Source organism: Argiope bruennichi, chromosome 5 (assembly GCF_947563725.1).
Source record: "Argiope bruennichi chromosome 5, qqArgBrue1.1, whole genome shotgun sequence".
In the NCBI taxonomy this organism is placed as follows: Eukaryota; Metazoa; Arthropoda; class Arachnida; order Araneae; family Araneidae; genus Argiope; species Argiope bruennichi.
This window is the reverse complement of record NC_079155.1, coordinates 52225225-52246585: the sequence shown is the minus strand read 5'-3', so window position 1 is coordinate 52246585 and position 21361 is coordinate 52225225. Positions and strand designations below refer to the sequence as shown.

Here is a 21361-nt window from a genome sequence, read left to right as displayed (position 1 = left end):
TTAAATACAACTCCCAAACAAACTCACAAATAATCTAAAATTAGACAAAAGAAAAAAAATTACACTCTGATCTCAAGAAAAAAAAAGAAAAAAGACAAACATTTTAACGCTTATTGGGAAATGGGCGTCTGTCAAACTTCCATGCTGCGCTTAAATTAAAGATGACTTACTTAAAAATGAAAATCTATAAAAGCAGCGACAATGACATCATTGTGGACCTTCTAGATGCAGACGAAATGTCGGCCAGTGAAATTGAGAATTTGCAAGTAACAACTGAAAAGTAAAGCCCGCAAATAAATCATAAATAGTCTGACTTTTGAGTGTGTGTGTGTGTGTGGAATTGTTGTGCATCACAAATTTGAATACATCAAAAATCGGATGTATGAGAAACAACCAGTTTACATCTCATTTCTAGAAACTTCCTTGAAAGCAATGGGCACGACTAAAATTACAAGGTACAGTACAGTGCTTAAGGATCTAATATCTCGCAGAGTCTCAGGAGGTGTTATATTCGTTCCACGTAGCAGTCCATCTTTTGTTATTTCTTTGCTTAACAAGCTGTAGTTGTAAGGATTTCCTTACTTTCAGTTACTTGCTTTGTATAGTTTATATCTATCTCCCTCTGTTTTTGCGAGAGTTTAATGGAGGAATTTCTACCTTCATTCTTTTGGGCAACTTCAATGGCCATAGCCCATTTTGGAGAAATGAATCCGCCAATGCTCGAGGAAGGCAGATTAAAGATTTTCAATGACCACTTTCTTTATATTGAAAAATGGTGAACGTACGTATTTTCGTCAAGGGAACGGAACATTTCATTCTATAAATCTTGCTCTTTGTACTACATCTTTAGCTACTAATTTCAGGGTCAGGAATGAGCTACTTGAGAGCGATCGTTTCCCCATTTTCCTTGAATCCGTTCATCGGAATGGCTTTTTGTTGCAGCCCCATCTCAATACGTCTTTTCCTAAGTTGACTGGTAGAATTTCTGGACTAGGGTTATCAGTACAAGAAATATTGACATTGAAAACATAAATGATGTGGTTACTTTGTTGACTGAAACTTTGAGTGTTACTGCAAATGCATGCATTCAAAGATTCGGATTGTACTCTAAAATCTGGAAGTAATTATCCCAATATCGGAATCTTTGGTGGAATTCGTATTGCACGGAGGCCCAGCAAAAAGAAAAACGGACATGGAATAAATATAGAAGGCGTTCTACAACATCGAGTCAAAAGATCCATTGTGGAAAAAAGCTTGTAGAATCCATTGGGATTCTCCGTTTTTATATCTCAAAAAGGATAGCAGAGATATTTATGATGTACAGGAAATTGCTAACATCTTGCGAAAGCTTTTGCATTTGCACGCTCTTCAGATAACTATGAAATCCTTTCATCTCAATAAAAAGGAACCTGGATGACATACCGCTGTGATTTCACACAACACAGCATTTTTCGTATAATTCCGATTTTACTTTTCTGGAATTGCAACGTGTCTTAGTGAATAGAAAACAAATATCAGCTGGACCAGATAACATCACCTATTTACTGCTGAAACATCTTACCCGTGTTTCTCTTAAAAATTTCTTGCGTTTGTTCAATAGAATCTGGAGGAAAATGTCATTCCAATCTAGTGGAACTATGCAATAGTAATTCCAGCACTAAAACCAGGGAAAGATAATTTCAGTTATATGTCTATCACCTTTACTATGTGTCTGTGTATGTATTGAAAAAAAAATGATCAAATGATGGCTGATTTACGTCTTAGAAGAGCATTATTCTGTTTTACAATTTAAAAGCGATTTCCGAAAGAGTTGTTCAATCACTAATACATAACCTTGTTTCACTGAAAACTTATATTAGAACTTCGTTTGTTAGGCGAAATCACCCTAGCTTCTGTATTATTTTGACATAGAGAAGACTTATAGCAGAACATGCAGATATGGCATTTTAAAAAACCTTAACGATTGTAACTTCCGGGAAAATTTACCCGTTTTTATTCAAAACTTTTTTTGCACATAGATGATTTCAAGTACGTGTGGGAAAATACTTTTTCTAATGTTTACTGCTAAGAAGAGGGAGTACCACAAGGAAGCCCTTTGAGTGTTACCTTGTTTCTTTTATAAATTATCAATTTTCTTTTAAAAATAAATTAAAAGTCATATCAATCACTGTGAATAAAAATATATATCTATATTGATGTTATACAGATTTCTTGGAAAGCAAGAGACATGTATTTCTTTGAAAGATAATTGCTGCCAACAATTAACAATATGGTGTCTTGGTCTAATTGCAATGGGTTTTCCTTTCAAATCAGAAAACCGTGTGCATATATTTTTGCAGAAAGCCTTTGCATCCAGAACCAAAACTACTTCTTAATGGTATATCATTAACTTATAAGGATCGCCACAAATTTCTTGTCGTTTGCCCATACTTCTTATTTGCGGAACAAATGTCTGCGATTTCTTAGAATTCTACGAATTCTATCCAATACTGCTTTGGGAGCTGATATCACCAGTCAATTACGTCTTGATCATGGCGTTACACATCAGATCGAAATTAGATTATGGATCTGTTGTATATACTAATTCTACATAGTCTTCTTACCTTTCCCATTTGAATTAGTGCGCCACTAAGCCCTTCGGCTGTGCTTTCAAAATTTCACCAATCAACACTTTATACACTCCAACTCAAAAAATAATAAGCAACAGATATGAAAAGACTAGGTACACATGCAAAACGGTTAATTAAAAGACACAATTTACATATAGGACAGAGGTTGCATTGCTGAATGCAAATGGATAACCAAAATTAGCATAAAGCGCAATCCCGCAGTCGCATCGTGACACCTTAAAAAGGGGTTTACCGGATGTATGCTTCAGTTCGCAAGCAGCGATAATTCTTCGAAATCTGCGACATCCAAAGCGAGAATCATGAGCGTAAGAAACCATCCCACCAAATTGGATATATAGTGGATAATTTGTCAGACTGCATAAAAACTATTGGCATGACGACCTGTCGTTTGTGTGCCTTTGTCCCCAACACACGTCAAAGCGCGGTTGTATTGGGCCCGTGAACATCGCAGTTGGATACTAGAGCAGTGGAGTTACGTACTCTTTACGGATGCGTTTCAATATAACATCCAAAACGATTCTAGAAAGGCAAGGATATGAGGAGAGCCAGGTATATGCTATCAGGCTCCAAACATAGTCGAAAGGGGTCATTACAGAAGTGGCGATTTACTTGTTTGGGCTGACATAGTAATGAAGACTCGGAATAACCTCCATGTTCGTTAGGGATTCCTCCGTCACAGCTATCCGATACCATGACGAAATCCTACACTCTCTCGTTCGCCCTTTAATCGCTGCAGTGGGTACTGATGTGATAGTTATGGACAATAACACCTGCCCGCATAGAGTACAATTGGTGCGAAGTTATCTGGTGAATGAAATCATTCCACAAATGGCTTGGCCTCCTAGATCACCGTACCTGAATCCCATAGAGCATGTGTGAGGCATGTTGAAAAAATGGATTGCAGGTCGCAGTGTACCGCCTAGAGCATTTCACGAGCTCCAACAAGCTTTATTAAAAAAATGGGTATTATTGCCACAGCAAGCGATCAATGGCGTTATTGTCAGCATGCCTTATCATTGTCAGGCATGCATTTCAGCTTGAGTGTATCATAGCCGTTGTTAGCGTGGGATTCCCATTGCACATTCTACATATCTTTGTGCTGTCGCGCCGTAACGATCGTAATATAAGTATTTTTGTTTCTCTTTTTTTATAGTTTGATATGTGGTCCAGTAATACCACTTTTACCTCCTGTACAATTTTCATGCATATCCATCCTCTTCAAGGGCACATCTTCTACAGATGTGACGGGCTTTCACGAACTCGAGGTACTCTAGTGATTTGGTCAGCCTTCCAGATTCTCATCCCCTTCGCCTACTGCTTTCTGTTGTCTCTCTTCCTTCCCTCGACAGCAAGCAAGGGAGCTCTCCATGAGAAGCTGTCGCCGCTCTGTTTGCTTCTCTTGGAAAGCCAGAAACCCCACGTACTGGCCGTGCGTGGCGACCCATTAGATGAGTGGTGTAGTGTGGTCCCCAATATATCAAGCGGCCGTTAGATAACCACCTAATTGGTTAGTCTGCTAGGGAACAAGTGATGGGGGTGATTTCTTGGGCTTGGTGTTAAGGGTGGTCATTTTCTTAGGAGATGGCTCTGAGCGTACAGGTTCTGGATAGCACTAAGGTAAGCATCTACGTTGGGAATCGCCAGAGCCAGTGCATGCCCTCTGCTGATCGCACCAGTATCTTACTTCATCATACGTCATCAGATCCAAATTAGGTTATGGATCAGTTGTGTATGCTTCTACACGGTCTTCCTATTTTTCATGTTTGAATTACGAGCACACTCCTTCGGCTTATGTGGTGCTTTCAGAACCTCACCAGTCAACAGTTTATATGTTGAGAAACATAAACTTTCTCTATTATGCTGGTGGAATATGCTCTATATTGGCTATTACTTTTTGATTTTAAGCAGTTATTCTCTTTTCCTATGGAAAATCATTTCGAATCATAATAATACTCGTTTATTCAATGCTCATCTTTCCTGTATACCCTCCCCATTGGTAATACGTATATGCCAATTGCTTCCAGATAACTTTTATGTTATCGATGTTGCTGAAAATTCCTTCATACCCTTCTGTGATTTGAATATAAAATCACTTTGCTGCATCCATTTTAAATTTTTACAAAAGTAGACATTTCAGACGTGGTATTTAGTTTCATTTTTAACTCTCGCTGAAATGTTCGGCGACTACATACCGATTTTTACAGATGATTCAAAGTCTGATCGCTATATAGGTTGTGCCTTCACTTGTGGTGATGGAGTTTTAAGTCGGTTGCTTTATACATTTCAGTCTGTGATCACTTGCGAAGTAAATACCGTTTAATTTGCTCTTCAATATGTGAGAAATAAGGGTTTCAAAAAGATCCTTATTTACTCTGATTCTTGGAGTTCTCTCCAAGCTGTTACTAGCTTTAATCAGGATCATTCACTCATACTTAAAATTCAGTACCTACCCCATACTCTATTTCGGAATGATTTTGATGTTTTATTATTTTTTCCTTCCCATGTTGGTATCTATGGGAATGAAAATTTGATGCTGCTGCAAAATCTGCTAATGAGTTTCATAGGCAGCCCCTTTCTTATGTGATCTTCTTTATGATGTGATTCTTCTTATGTGATCTTCTTTAATGATGTGCAAGCACATATTCCAAAATGAGTTTTCCAAAATTGGCGAAATCAGTGGAATTTAAGTACAGAAAATAAACTGTAAAACCTATGATAACACCATGGATATTTTCCCCCCCGAAACCGCCGATGCTAACTCGGTAAAGGATTGCCTTCCTTACCCACGGATATCTATTTTTCTCAATACCTCTATCAAATTACAGACGTTGTGGAGACATTTTAATTATGCGATATGCCTTAATAAATTGTTCAAATCTGACTTCATTACGTTTTAAGCATTTTTATTTCGGATATCTGAGATCTGTCATACTTAAGCAAAAACCGCATATCAGCATTTTTAAAAGAAGGGAATTTTTTACATGATATTTGATTTTATTCAAGTATAGTTTTTTTTAACTTCTTTCATTTTTGGTTTTATTTCATGTATGTGGTTTTAATTCAATTTCTGAATAAAATTGCAACTATGTTCTGAACTTAAAGCTTTGGCGCAGTTTTTCCTAAATAAAAGGATCTTCCGCCAGAATAATGCCCCCGTCTTATCTTATATTTGTTGAAAAAATTTTACGCATCAATATATTTAAAATAATATACAAAACCAAAGAAACATTTCCTCAGTTTCCAACCATCTGATTGATTTTATCAAATTTTATTTCACATGATAGCTTAGGACCTCTAAATACATAGTCAATAATCGCTTGTGCCCTACCACTCTTCGATTTTGAGAAAAATCTCACAAATAGTATTTTAGTGTTTTTTACTACAGATAATGTACAATATCTCCCAGGTTTAACATTATGCTGCCCACTGTCTTCCATTTTCGAGATGCATGCAAAATAGAACTGAAAAGGGTTGCCAAATACAATAACTATGCTGATTTTGCCACTTTGCAGGTATTGCACAAATTTGAAACAATCTGCATATGCTTCGATTTCAAGTCTATGTATGCTTTAGTTAAAAAGATTGCAATGATTTAAAATTACTTTATTAATTAAGTGAACAATGAATGTAAAAATATGCATAAGAAATTCAATTGAAATTGGACAAATTCTGAGATACAAACTTGGCTGCCAGACGTCTTGTTGTACATAATGTACAATCAAATTAAAAAAGCTTGAAATTGAAATTCGAGGGTTTCTTTCCCTTTCAGTTTCATGATATTGCTTTGAATACATGCTAAATTAAAATAAAAGACAATGTATTAGTGATTGTTAAAATCTTTATTTCATTAAACTATTAACAGTACAGAAAAATTTTGATACGCACAATATTTTCAGAAATTGTTTTTATTGCTGAAATATAGCTTTTTTTTTACATTCAAAAAACAAATTTTGTTTGTAATGCTCTCAACCAAATAATTCAGTACAAAGATTTTTGTAGCCTTAAGTTTTCACAACCTTATAAATATAACCTAACACAAATAGTACATAAAATATCTACACATCATATTTCAGAAACACAAACATTAAAATGCAATATACATATAAAAGTTGGATCAAATCGGAAGATGACCTCTGCGGTGGGTTTCCTGAGGTAGGGGAAGGGGAAAATAATTACTAGTCCATGAATGGTCTTGGATTGTATTCAGCATCATCGTAATAACGCAGTTTAACAACCAAAGAATGCAAAAAAAAAAAAAAAAAAAAAAAAAAATACAGAACAAAACATTTCGACACATTGTTGGCTGAGGTTAAAATGTTGACCAGCAACCAATATATTTATTTTTCATCTACCTAATTATGATACATTTTTAGAATCCTATTTTTTTAGTTTTAATGCTGATTTTCTATTTCTTGTATTTAGATCTCTTATAAAGCTACTGACAAGAGCTATTCTCGATATGTTACATCAGAGTATAGTCAGTAAGTCAATTTTTATTATAATTCAGTCAACAATGTGTTCAAACTAAAAAAAAATTAGGGTCCAGTTATTAAGTATATAGCCAACAACTTGTGACACTATTCACCTTCAGTGTTAGGATTAATGTATTGCAAAAGCAGCATAAATTCATGAACATTTGGAGGACAGTATAGAGATTACTCATGGGTTGTTCTGATATTTCATTAAACACTGTTTCAGGATTAAATTGATGTTCTTGGCTATGCTATTTTTTTGTTTTGTTGTTTACATTTTTTTTGTAATTAAATGATAGAAAAGGGTCAATTCAAGAAGTTGCAGTGAGGCAACTTGTTAATTAATGTTTGTGCATTTGTATTGCAATACGTATTAACAAGACAAGTATAAAATGGATTTTGAAGAAATCCTTTTGAAGAGTATAAATTTTGTTTTACCCAAGTCCATTCTATTTTTTATACAATAAATCCTTAGAGTTAGGCATATTTTAAACTGAAACCGAATGGTAAATATATCAAGAAAGTGAAGAGAGTGATGGCTGACTTATTATTCAAGTTTCATTAATATAAACATCCTTTTCAAAACTTTTAATTAAAAATAAATAACAGTTTTTCAATACTTTAAAAAAAAATAACTTGAAAAGAATGTTAAAGGAACTTCAAAAATTTTTTTTGTGATGGTATTATTCAAAAACATATTTTGTTTTTTCACTTTTATATATATAAACTGATCTATAAATGTACTAAATTGATTTATACTTGCATATTTTCTTCTATACACATTGCAGTTCCGATTTAAATCGAGAATACTTTGATTTATTGATTCTAAATTACTGACATCATGCAAACAAATAATTAACATTATTAAATAGCTGCCGTGACCCTATTAACAATTCCAGCATTTTCATGGCACCAAAAGAAATTCTGACATGCTTCACTTTACACTTGGTCTGTTGAAAAGTGGCTGCCTAGCCTCGACTCTTCTGAAATTATAATTATTCACCAATCACATGCTTAAGTAACACCAGATGGAATCAGATGTAGGTCTCAAAGATTGAAGCAAAGATAAATAATAAAATAATGAATGGCACTGATTTGCTTCTTGTTGACTATGTCAACATACAACAGTAAATTTGTACGTATTTGAGCTTTCCATCAATTGTATAAATCCCAAAAGAGTTTGCTTCTCTGCTTGCACAAATATTTGGAAACATCAAAATAATCCACAATCCATTATTTACACCTTTGAGCATTAGTTTGTAAGAATATGAATCAGTTCATTTGACAGCATGGTTCTTCATGCTTTTGAAGCTTGCCTGAAACAATAAAATTTACAAGATTTTTTTTTTTTTTTTAATCCTTCATGGAATTTTCTTTCAACATCCCAAAAGGAATTGCTATACAGTTGCTGCATTCTTTTTTCATTTTTTAAATGTCGAAATATAACTATGTTTAATACTAATTGAAGAAATTGGTTTTACTCTCTCTCTGTCTTTCAATTCACTACTGATTTCTCGCAAATGTTTCCAAAAAGGAAAAGACAAGCAATCTTCAATTATGAAAGTTCATGTATTTAAATGTCATGGTGAAAGAGATTTTAGCAAACTTCGGTAAATAAGCTTTTTTTTATTTATTAACTTATTGTCTAACGATTTTGCATATTACTTGCAGCAAACTTCATAACTCACAAGAAGTCTTTCTGAACAACAAACAGAACTGAATAGCAACGCATTACTAGATATGACTGATATGTAGAGCCAGTTCCACTGAAATAGACACACATATTACCTGAGAAAAGCAATCTTATCAATGGCGTCATTGAAACTGGATTCATAGCTTCCCGGATGATGTTTAAAAACTAAATGAGTCATCAGGTCAACAATTTATCCTGGTGGACACATCAATCTGATAGAATGGCATCGTAAAAAAAATAAATAAGATTTCATCATAGAATGAATCTTCATGGCACGCTTAAGACAATTTTTTGGCAGAATCTATCTTCAGCTTTTGGCTGCGGATTTGGGAGATTTTTCGCGAACTCGTGTTTGCAGTACAAGCAGAAGTCCGCTGAGGACATCGTGGTTGTGAAGCTTCTTGCCAAAGATGAGTTTTCGGACGGAATCGTCGTAAGTGAGAAGGGCCACCATGTTCTGGAGAAGGAAGCCTTGACAGTACTCCAGAAGATACAAAGCATTATATACCTTGGCGTGAATATACATTGATACTACGTTGTCCAAGTCGACCAATTTGGAACTGCGCGACTCACAGAAACGAAGAAGACCATCCAATTGGAAGAAACTTGCAGCGGCCATCAACTAGAGGGGAGAAAAAGAAATGATTCCAATATATTTTATAAATTAATACATTTTATAGTTGGTTAATCAAAAGATGGACATAAATTACCTCTAAAACATCATTCTGGTCAATTTCACAGTTTTCGAAACCCCCTTTGTAAAGATACTGCATGACAAGCTATAAAAGAATTCCATTTTTTGAGTTAAGAATTTTGATAAAAGAAAGAGGCATTTAAAATATACAAAGATTTTCAAGAGATTAAATAAAATTAGATCAGAATCAAATGTGATTAATTATTCAACTGTATATTTCAGAACTTGTAAATGTTATAAAATTGAGAGATTATTGGATTTTGAAAAATGGGCCATGAATGCTTTAATTATTCAAATTCTAGGCATTAGTGAAGCGATAAATTCTGTCATTCAATATAAATTAATAACATCATAACGTAAAAGGAGAAATTTCTCCAACCTAATTAAATGTATACGCATATGTTACTGAAAAGATTGTCAATACTATTGCCGAAATTCTGTCCCGCGAGTATTACGTTGGGAAATCCATCAAGCTGTATAACGGATAAAAATGCTTTATTCAACCGCTTCAGCACTATCCCATATATATATATTCCATATTTTCTGCATTTGTTTTACAATTCCAAGAAAGTTGGCCTGCATTTGCCAAAAAATTACTATATGAGCAATTAAATACGAATCATCTCGAAATTACACGCATATCTTTCTATCGTCAGAATTTTGTTAAACTGGCATTTCTGTCTTCATTATATGCTGCATAATGCGCTTTAAGTAAATATATTCTCAATGAATATTTAGTTTTCATTAATAAGGAACAAAGGTAATCTCGTAAATTTAATTCTTAAATTTCTCGCTACTATTGTGAATAAAAAAAATACGAAACTATTATGAGATTACTTATTCTGCCACATTTAAAGTAACAGATAATTTGATTCTAAAGTTTTTATTTCCTGTTTATTAACAAAGTTTATTTCACTGCTAAAATTCATTTAGTAGTAGCGTAATGATAAAACTGTTCGATAATGAAGTAGAAAATGGATTTTAACAAGGCTTGAAAGGTTTATAATATTTCGAGTACCCACTTGGAATATGTCATATCGGATATCGTTAATCTGCACCACCGGAGGTACACCTTCAGAGAACTTCGTCGAAAGCATGGACTTGAACCGGGGTGAAGCATTCACGAGGATTATTTTATGGGCATAAAATACTCGACCTTCCACCCTGAACTGCACATCGGACATCTCTGGATTGTTGACATACGTAGGATCTTTTAAAGAAAGAAAATATTCAGTTAAAATGATTACAAATTAATCAGACTACAGCTACACACAAAGTAATAAAAGGACGTCTTCCTTACCAATTCGCGCTCCCCCGATGTAGCCCACATCTCGGATTTCTTTAATGGGTTCTTTACTATAACAGTTGGAAAAGATGTCAGCCAGTAACAATGTGGTACCTTCCTTCTAAAGATTGTAAAATAATTCTGTTCAGATCATTTTATGTCTTTTATTCAATGAAAATAAACAAACAATAGCACATTCTTATAATTCATGACATAGATTTTTTTTTTACTAGATTAAGATAACTTTTAGTATTACAAATTGATAACTTTTAATGCTCTAAAAAACTAAAATAAGTGCTTCATATATTTCAATAAAATTTCAATTTTCAAGAATTTTTTTTTATTGAATCAGATTGTTTCAGATTTAAATATATCAATAAAATACAGTTTTCTTTTATTATAAAATCAGCACGTTGATAGCAAACTGCAGGATATCTGTTAATTGGTATATTGTCCAGGTAGCCGACTATGAGTTATTTCGTAGAAATTCTACTAACCTTTTACCATGTCATTATTAGTCATAATAAATTACTAACTTTGTATTTAAAGTTAAAAATAATAAAACATGAATGAATTAAATTGGCCTATGAGGATCAAAAACCAGCAATTTGCAGTTAACTTGTGAATTAATTTTAGATTTCTGAATCTTTAACTAATATTTGTTCGATAGAACAAATTAGCCATAAGAAGGCAATGGAGAAGAAAGAAAAATAGAAAAGCTAAGAAAAGGGTCGAGCTGAATAAATAATGCAAATAATTAATCTCCATCAGTCAATAATAGGAATGTCAACGACATCTGACTCTATGATGGTTCTAACTACACTTGATCTAACATGTGCTAACAATTGGCCTACCTAACCAGTCCATGAATCTCAAACTTATTATAAAGGAAAAGGTAGCATTTTCTGTCGATCAAATTGATCTTGGAGCAACTGCGATATAAATCTGAAATGGCTTCAAAATATGAAGGCGGTGGGGCCTAGGTTGCCCTGTCGGAGGATCTTTCTTGTACTGTTTCAGGCTTCTTAGTCATTTCATGCCCTAACTCATTAATTACATTTGAGGTAAAGACAAAGGATAGAGCCCACAACTTTTTCTACATTTCATGTTTCTCAATCAGATCGTTCCTAAAACACTTGGTGGATAATTCGGTCCTATTCCATGCTGTGTAAATCGATTACATGATCTACTTAATATTTTCTACTTCATGATTACAGAAAATAGAACTCGCAATTACATTCGAAAACAGTGATAAACAGTCAAATCTTTACAGTAGAATTTTTTGAACTATTGGACCAGACCTCAAATAGAAGGGCGGAAAAATTATAAACGCTTCCGCTCTTATAATGTGAAATATATATGTTTGTTATTTATATGCGTATTTGGGTGTCACAAAAGAATAGTTATTTAAATAAAGGGACGTGAAAACATTTTGTAGCTGAAATGTGGCAAGAAAAGCAGAAAATTAAAGAAGATATCAAAATTGGAATAAGAAGTATGCCGAACCTTGCTGTGCCTGAATATGGTGAAGAGCAAGGGTAAGCATTCATCGACGAACTGCGAGCTACAGTCTTCCGGCCACACTTGCAGGTAGTCTTGTAGCAGCTGGTCTATGACGGGTTCCACCTGCAGCTCGTACGCCATCGCTAAGGTGTTCATCCAGCAATGAAGGGTCCATGGAACACCTGTAAAAAAACCAAAGCAGCTTCTTTTAGAACAAATGATAATAGCTATATCAAAACTACGAATATTTAAATGAAAAATTCATTACACAAAACAAATACATCAAAAGCGTTTTAAGTATAGTATATTGCAGTTAGCCCACAACAGACTGATATTTGGAATAATATATTGATTTAATTAAATTTTCTTCACAAATTATCGAATTTTTTATGTAAATAACCAACATAAAAGTTACACATATAATCGAACCTCTCTCTTTTTTTTTTCAATAATACATATTAAACTTACCTATCATACTTTGAAGCTCAGTTCATTTTTACCGAAAAACTATTTTAAAAAAATCAATATTCTGTGTTCCATTCAGCCAGTGTGCTTCTGGATTTGAAAATGAAAACTATACTTCCATTTGTATTATCACTAAAATATTTGATAATAAAATTTTTTTATCTTTTAACAATGTGTCTTTTTTGCGTTTATCAATTTAACTAAGTATAATCTGTGATTGTTGCTTTATGTCAAATGTATAGATATCATTATTTTAAATTCTAATTCTTATTTCATCTAGTGTTTGCAAATTCAATATATATATTATATATATATATATATACATTGCCTCAAGCCGAACAGTAGCCCCAGGGGAATCGATAACGATGCAGACAATTAGTTAAATCGTTGTGTGGCCCATAGCAATGTATGATAGGAGTTTAATCCTTTAAAGGGCCATTTTTTCTATTCATATTATGTTAAAATATTTTTAGGCTTGGAATTAGAATAAGAAAAGCGATTCATTTAGCTAATTAGATAAACTTAATTTGATTAATTAATAATTAAGTAACGAATCAAGACACATTTTGTGTAAGATAAAGAGCTGAATCATCTAAGTTTCTGTCATTCTAAAAAAATTTGTCAGAACTTATGCCAACCTACATAATTTCATACAAAGATTGATAAATTTGGTCAGAAGCATACTTCCCACGGCCATAGTAAGGGTTAAATAAGTAAGAGTACCGTGAAATTAATATGTATTTCTATTTACATTGCTAGTAATAGAAAAAAATCACAGTATATATGTGTTTTACTTTTTACATTACTAGAAATGTTTTTTTCGCATCAGTGTTTTATTTAAATTTATTAATTTTTTGCATTTCCATGTTGATACTTTTTGCTTTTATATTTTAATATGTGAGTTTTTTTAATTGTCTGATTATTTTCTGCTTGTCGAAGTACGGCCAAATATGGCTTTTGCGCCTGAAAAACAGAGACACCCAACTAACCTCAGTATATTTTTAACCACCCTACAATCCTGACTCTACTATTGCTATTAAAGGAAAAACTGCAGTATCGGTAATTCGCAAATGGATACTGAGGTCCCGACTGTAGTAAATTTTTTCTTTATTAATATTCCTGAAAAAAAATTAGGAAAATCATGATTGTCAAACGGCTAAAATCGATGCATCTGTTTATCAAAAATGTAAACCAATATAGGAAAAAAGGGTAGAAATATAACGATACTGATACCGTTTAGTGAATAATTATTGTAAATCTATCCATAAAATGATCATAAATAAATAATCTGGAAGACGAAAATTCTGAATTTCTTCAATTTAACATCTTTTCCTTTTTTTCTTAAATCGAAAATTACTTTGCAAACCGTTCTATCTTTAGCTAATAACTGGACAACAGCGCCACCCTTCAGAGATTGATATCCCAGGCATAAATACGGAATAAGTTCCTCAACAAGTAAAAAAGTAAGTAAATAAATGACAATTTTAATACAAAACAGGAATTGAATATAGTATTTTTTCTTATAGAAACACAAACATTTAAATTATAACATATTAACATTAAAAAAAATTATAATACCCTTTTTTATTGCTATAATTTCATCATTATCTCAAATGAAAATCTAAGTATAATTTATTTTGTGTGGAAAGCATTGTTACCTGGCCAATCTTTCTTGTGAATTTCAATTTTTTTAAACCAATATTATTTAAAGCTTTTGATAATTACATTTGGGGCAAAAGTGGTTATAAGGATAGTAAATAAATTGGTTCAAATAACATTCTTAAAACAGAAATAAAATGTTTGTAGTTAATAACTTTTTTAAAACAGAAACTATTATGAAAAGGTAACCAGGAAAAGGTTTAGCGTTATTTGCAATCGGAATATTCCAAATGCTTAAATATTCAATGCATAACTTTTCATGAAGAATTTGTAGTTATCATAATCCAATTTTAACAAAACAACTTTCCATACATTATTTTTTGTCTGCTTGTTTCTTTTGAGGGCCTGGAAATACAGAAAATGAATTTCACAAGATTTCATAATTCTATACCAGTTTCTGATCTATGTTTAGAGTGCAGAATCTCTTTCATCCATGTACATACATCAGGTTTACCGACTTTAGGCATCTACTGTGTCTAAAGTCGTGTAACATGCCTACATCGTTTCCGGGTAGTATTTTTAGGAAATATGAGTCCATCTGATAATTTCTTTGTGGGGGGAGGGGGAGAAATGCCTTTTCATAAAATGATTTTTTACACTGACCTTGTCTGAAAGAACGAAAAAAAAAAAAAAAAAAAAAAAAAAAAAGCGTTTGATGCAAATTATTTACCAATATTCCGCAGATCCAATGTGATGTCGATATGGCCATTCTCAGCACTGTGGTACATCGCTTCTTGTAAACATTTCAACTGTGCTTTGGTTAATTTGATGACCTGGCCGGAGTCGGTCGTGCTTGGAATACTCGATGACGACTTGTTCAGGTCATCCACAGACACAGGAACCACCTGTTCAAAAAATCGTAAAAACTCAGTTTTGTTACAAAGAGACGATTTTGTTTCCTTATTGCTGAATACATAAAATATACATATAAATTCTAACTGACAATTGAAGAATGAAGTTGCTCAATTATCTCGTGTTTGACTCAGCATAGTCAGATTTGAATCTTGCGCAAGAAAACTAAATCTAAACCGACATATAAATTCATTTTTTCCCCATAGAACAATATTTCCAAAACAATTCTATGACTCGGGCATTGCTTACCTTCGCTAAACGACTGATGACAAATGGCGGATCAGATCATGTTTAAGACGCTATTTCGCTACGCCATTTACCCACGAGTGAAATCGATTGTTCATATAAATCAAATTAGACACAAAAAAGGGCTTTCGGTACTCCAAGGACATCAAATAGATGAATTTTTCGTTAACGAATAGACTGGAATAACCGAGCCATACACAAGTTCCTTGTTCGACAAACAGTTCCCACCATGTTACAACTTCAAAATGACAGATTATGAATTAAATAAAAAGAAAGCAAATCACGTCAATATGAAGAAAATATGTAAGCACTTTCAAAATGGGCTAATATTAGAGCCAATGGTCTAATTACAAGGTGGTAGAACTGGCAAATTTCCAAGATCTCTGGTCTTAAGAGGCTCGACCCGAAGTGGTACAGATACATAGATAGATATACATTACTATTGTACTTTAGAGTTTAATTTTCTAAGGACTTGATTCATTAGCAGGAGCCCTATACTATCTTGTTACTTAGAGCAGTGATTCCCAAAGTGTAGATGAATTGCGATTTCCTCACAAAGATGCCGCGATATATTATATCATTTTCATTACTAAAAGCCCAAGAATTTGAATCAAATTTATTTTTTATTGAAGTGAGTAGGATTGTTGATAGTTTGTCATAAAACCAAAGTACCGCTCGAAAACTAATAGGGGAAAAATGAATATCGTCCAGTTTAATTGTTCGATTTTGGGAAAAATGCAAAGTTCATCCTTCCCACTGAATATTATACTTATTAAATAGTAATATTAAAACTTATTTTGATAAGTTTTTATGTGATATAAAAAGCATTTTAATTATTTTTAATTAAATTAAATAAGAGTTACTCATTATCTGGCAAAAAGTATTTATTAGAATTTTACATAAGATGCCGAGAAAAAATTTAGAATCAGCAAGGAAACCGCCAATTGAAAAAGTTTGGGAATTATTAGTTTAGAGCATGAGTAGTATTGAATCCCTATTTCTATTAAAGAATTACAATAGCGATGTTCCATCTCAGAATCAAGGCCGTTAATTTTTTTAAAATCCCTCTGGTAGTTTTTGAACAGAACAGCAAATGAATGAAAAACAGATGTTTTACCTGCAACCTGTTGGCCCTCCTATCGCAGGTAAGATTTGAGGCTCCCTCAGCCAGGATCTCCTCCAGCGAAAGCACGTCCTTACTGCTCTTGGCCACGGGGTGGGAGAGCAGAAGATGCAGCATGGTACGCTGACCGTGCGCACCAGCCACTGCAATGGCACTGTAGCATCCCCTCTGAGCAGCACCGCCGTAAGCCAAGGAATCACGGAGGGTGGTTGACAGAAAGGGATGAGCTCCGTGAGACAACAGAAGTTCAGCCAGCTTCAAACGGCCTACAAGAACACATAAATATATTCTAAAATCAAGTATTATCTCCGTCCATTTTTAGCTATTCGATTTTCTAAAAGATCAAATAACCTATCATTTAATTACTTCGAAATATATGGAAGCATACAAAACTAAATTCGTGGATCATAGAATGAATATTAAATCTAATAATTAAATAAACAAATAGCGTATCGTCTTAGAAACTCGATCGTTTCCAAGCAGTCTTTCTCCATTCACAGAATATTGTTTTAGTTAATTCGCACTCAAGATTATTTTCCATTATAGTTTATTAGAGTATGATGCCTTACCTTTAGTAACGTATCAGTTCCAACTCACAAAGATCTGACTCCGCAATTCTGCTTATATTTAGCTTTATTAATATTACGCTTTCGGTAATATTTGGCTACAATTCACATCAATAATGTTATGCTAATAGAAACGTCATTTTTAAACTGATCAGAAATTAAGGATTTAATCGGAGGTTATATTATTAAAAAAATCGGAGTGTCATTTCATTAAGCGGATTTAGTAACATTTTCGGTCCTAAGCAGAGTACATTATGCCTCACTTTTGGATCAATTTAATTTCACATTTCAACAAATTTTAAACTTATGTTTATAAATTATTTTAAGTTGTTTTTTTTTGTTGCAGTAACTTCGTAAAAATGCAAACAAACTACTATAAATGAAAGAATGGAATATTATTTATTATTAATATTATTTAACTTGATCAAGGATATCAGAATTATTTCATTGATCAATTACCTTAAATAATTGACAAACATGACAGCTTTCATCATCTTTTTAATAAATGTGCAACTAACATAAAAAGAAGAAAAATTTAAATCAAGTTATATATAGTAACACAAAATCGAAAAAGTGTAATTGGAAGTACAGTAAGTAAATAGAAAAAGACATACAGATATGAACATTTTGTTAAGATAGTAGTTTAGCTCGGAAAAGAAAAATTACAATTTTCTTTTAACATCAATTACAATTTTCTATCGGCATCACAGTCTTTTACCCCCCCCCGCCCCTCCAAAAAAAATATCCCTCGGAAATTCTGTGAAACTGTTCTGTTTTATGATTATTAAGTTAAAAATGGCAGTGTAATTTGTATAGCATGACATTGTAGCCTGGCAGAAGTGAACAATTTGAGTGTTTTAAACCTCAATGTTTTATTATATCTTAGTAGTAAATTAAATACAATATTTCTCCATACAAAATACAATAACTTGCTCATGAAATAAATAAATGATTATACAATGACTGCTTATATTTAACGAAGTGTGATACCATTCTTATATTTTATAATTCATAGGATTATCAAATATATCAAAACACAAAATTTGCTAAATTTGACACAAAATTGATCAATTTTGAGAATCAGAAATATTTTAATTCAATCATTTTTCGAAGTAATCGATCAGAATCTAGAAGAACGGAAAAAGTTTTTAGTTGCGTTTGTATCTACTTAGTCATCTTAATATCTTGCGTTACAATCTATCTTAGTTTAGCCACTTTAGTTGATAATTAAGGGAAAAAAAAAATCTGCCTCTGCCATTATCTTAATATTCCATGGGTCAAAAGAAAGGGATACCGTTCAACTAATTTCAAAAGGCTATTGTAAAAATCCTATTTTCTCTGATGATTGTAATGTCGATCTGAAAAAACAGTAATAAAAATTTGATAGATTTCAAGCATAAATAATTTGTTTAGAACTTTTTTGTTACATTTTTCAATTCATTATGAATTCTCCTTCCTTATACTATAACTGTTCCTTTTATGCTTTAGGATTTTGTTGTGTATTATTTTTTATATTCATGTATTTTTCTCATTTTTTCCCTTATTTTTCATATCCTTACTTATTAAACACGAATTTATGTGTAGGAGAGTGAAAAACTGACTGATAACTTTAAAACTTTTATTACTAGAATTGTTTAATTATTTTAGCATATATTTTGCAAGACGACGTTCTTCAGGATTGTCTGCAGCTGAAACTGTATCCCTTAAGAACATACCAAATTACAATTATTATAAGATCCCCCCCTTAATAAAAGTATAGAGTTAACCATTTTATGAGATTAATCACCCGCGACGCTTATTATTTTTGGTTTAATAAATAAAGCAGAAAAAAGGGATCTTCCTTTTTGAAATTGTACGCGACATAATGTACCTGATGCTGCAGCTAATTGAAGGGGTGTCACAGTAATCTTTTCTTCGCTAAATCTAGCACCTCCTTCAACGTTGGCACCCTTTTCTAGCAGCAACTGCAAAGAATAAAATAAAAATTTTATAAAAAATTAATACATTGATTGCAGAGTAAAGTTTCAGACCAAACAACCATTCCATACCATACCTTAATCACAGGCAGTTGTCCGTGGGTTGTGGCATAAGTTAGAGCTGTCCAGTGCTGAGTTTCTGGATTGACGCAGGGATAAGCATTACTTGGAGCTGGAGTCTAAAGTTTGTAAAAAATCTTGTCAAAATTAGTAATTAAAAAAAGATAATATTTTTCAAACTTAGAAATACTATTTTTGGTTTCTGAACGAGCATACCGCCATTTGTATTCGTACATTATTATTTCAATTTGACCTTTATCCGATTGACCTTTATTTCGAAATCGTTAAATAAGTGGGGAAATTTAGGCTCTGAAGGTAGCAGAATGCGATTCTATTATGTAATAGCCATCTTGTTTTCAAGTTAAGCTCTTACATACTTTACTAAGGTTTTTATATGAATCCACAAAATAAATGTCATTAAAGATTGGATTAACATTCGGACAGTAATAGTGCCTCTTGTAAATGTTAAATACTGGAGTACAGAATTGGAGGATAATTATAGTAAAAGAATTACAGAAAGGCAAAGCTTTCATAATGAGTTTTTAAATGTTCTGCTAATGAGTATAAAAGTGCTTTTGATTGCAATAGTAGTTACAATGTATAATGGATATTATGAAAAATGAAAAAAAAAAAAAAAAAAAAAGCTTTACATTGACCTCAAAATAAGATTGATGACAAGGACCGATCACGAATTTTTCTCGTGTTTCGCGTCTCCTCCGTTATTGCTTCATAAATAGCAAAGTTATGAGGATTTTAGAACGTACAAGTCTGCCTAAAATCGTGTGGTCCCAGGTGTATGTCTTACAGATTTCTTTGCGGTCCTTAATATGTTAAAATGAGCTAATATTGAAGGAGAAAAGAAGAAGAAGAAAAAAAAAAAAGATTTGTTGACAGCGCTGTTTACAATAAGCACGCATAGCATTTTTCTTAAATAGCTCATTTGACATTATTATAATCTTGAAGTTTCCTCACCAATCGTATTTTTAAATATTTTAGTTACTTTATTGGAAATAACTACTTTCTAATGGAATATCTTTCAAAGGGAACATAAAATAAACACGGTGACAAAACAGTGGAAAGTATTCAATCAAAATTGATATGACTATGCCGAAAAATATAACGATGAAGCATTGAATTTTTATGAAAAAATGATAAGCAGAGGTTTGCAGTTTAAAAAAAAATGTTCTTTTTACAGACAGAACTCAAATTTAACAATCGTCCAAAGTCATTCCATAACAGAAGATAATCATAATATCAAATACGCTACTATGATCGTTTTCTGCGTAAATTATTAATGTATTTCTAGGTTCTTCTAAAAAGATTCTTTTCCGTTCGAATAATCTCACTCAATCATTTTTTAAAAATCTACTCGCAAACTTTAATGGTTTATTGGAATGATACTTGGAAGTATTGCAGGTACCATTCCAATAAAAGCAATTATAAATACCAAAAAAATATGATATGCATATAGAATAGAATGGAGTAGGAAAAGAACTAGCCTCTATATCGACATCTGCCCCTGCGTCCAGAAGCATGTGGACCATGGCCTCGTCCCCTCTTATACAGGCGGCCATGAGTGGCGTGAGCCCATGCTCGTTAAAGGTGTCGACGTGGGGTAGCAGTTGTAGGGCGTGGGGCACCAAATCCGTCCGCCCGCTGCCCAACATGCGGAAAGCCAGCTCCGCCTTCAAAAGGTCATCCGATCGCTGGCAACAGTGTAGTCGATCGTCCGAAATTCTAGAAAAGACAGCCACAATAAATACAAATCTGGTCCTTGCGCCATAAAACCCAACTAACCAACTAATTAACCACAATAAATACAACAATAACTTTACCATAATTTAATATTTGACTAGGGCGTCAAAAAAACAAAACTTTCTCATTTGGGGAAGTAAAATTTAAAAAAAAAAATGTAACAAGAATATTTCGGAATTAAATTTATAATTTGTTTGATAGTAAAATTTGACCTTTTTTGCAGTAAATTTTACAGTCTTTTTTGGGAATAAAATTTCCAACAGTTTGCTTGGATATTTATGACATGGGCTTAGCCTTAAATAGTATACATGAAATTGCATGTACAACTGACCCAGCATTGTAACTCGGAAACTTACAAAATGTACATTTTAAGATATAACTA

General features: G+C 32.9%; 1 protein-coding gene across 3 annotated transcripts in view; it reads right to left on the bottom strand.

Annotated features, from left to right (window-relative positions):
- Positions 1 to 6518: 6518 nt before the first annotated feature.
- LOC129969043 (ankyrin repeat and BTB/POZ domain-containing protein 2-like) overlaps positions 6519 to 21361 on the bottom strand; it is a 136226-nt gene continuing 121383 nt past the window's right edge. For all 3 annotated transcript variants that reach the window (XM_056083448.1, XM_056083450.1, XM_056083449.1), the window contains exons 8-17: positions 20724 to 20961; positions 19242 to 19343; positions 19059 to 19152; positions 16617 to 16888; positions 15072 to 15246; positions 12281 to 12459; positions 10790 to 10895; positions 10512 to 10699; positions 9506 to 9574; positions 6519 to 9417 (exon numbers count right to left, since the gene is read on the bottom strand). In XM_056083448.1, coding sequence (XP_055939423.1) covers positions 9103 to 9417; positions 9506 to 9574; positions 10512 to 10699; positions 10790 to 10895; positions 12281 to 12459; positions 15072 to 15246; positions 16617 to 16888; positions 19059 to 19152; positions 19242 to 19343; positions 20724 to 20961 — 1738 coding nt within the window. In that variant the 3' untranslated portion in view covers positions 6519 to 9102. The remainder of the gene's footprint in view (positions 9418 to 9505; positions 9575 to 10511; positions 10700 to 10789; positions 10896 to 12280; positions 12460 to 15071; positions 15247 to 16616; positions 16889 to 19058; positions 19153 to 19241; positions 19344 to 20723; positions 20962 to 21361) is intronic.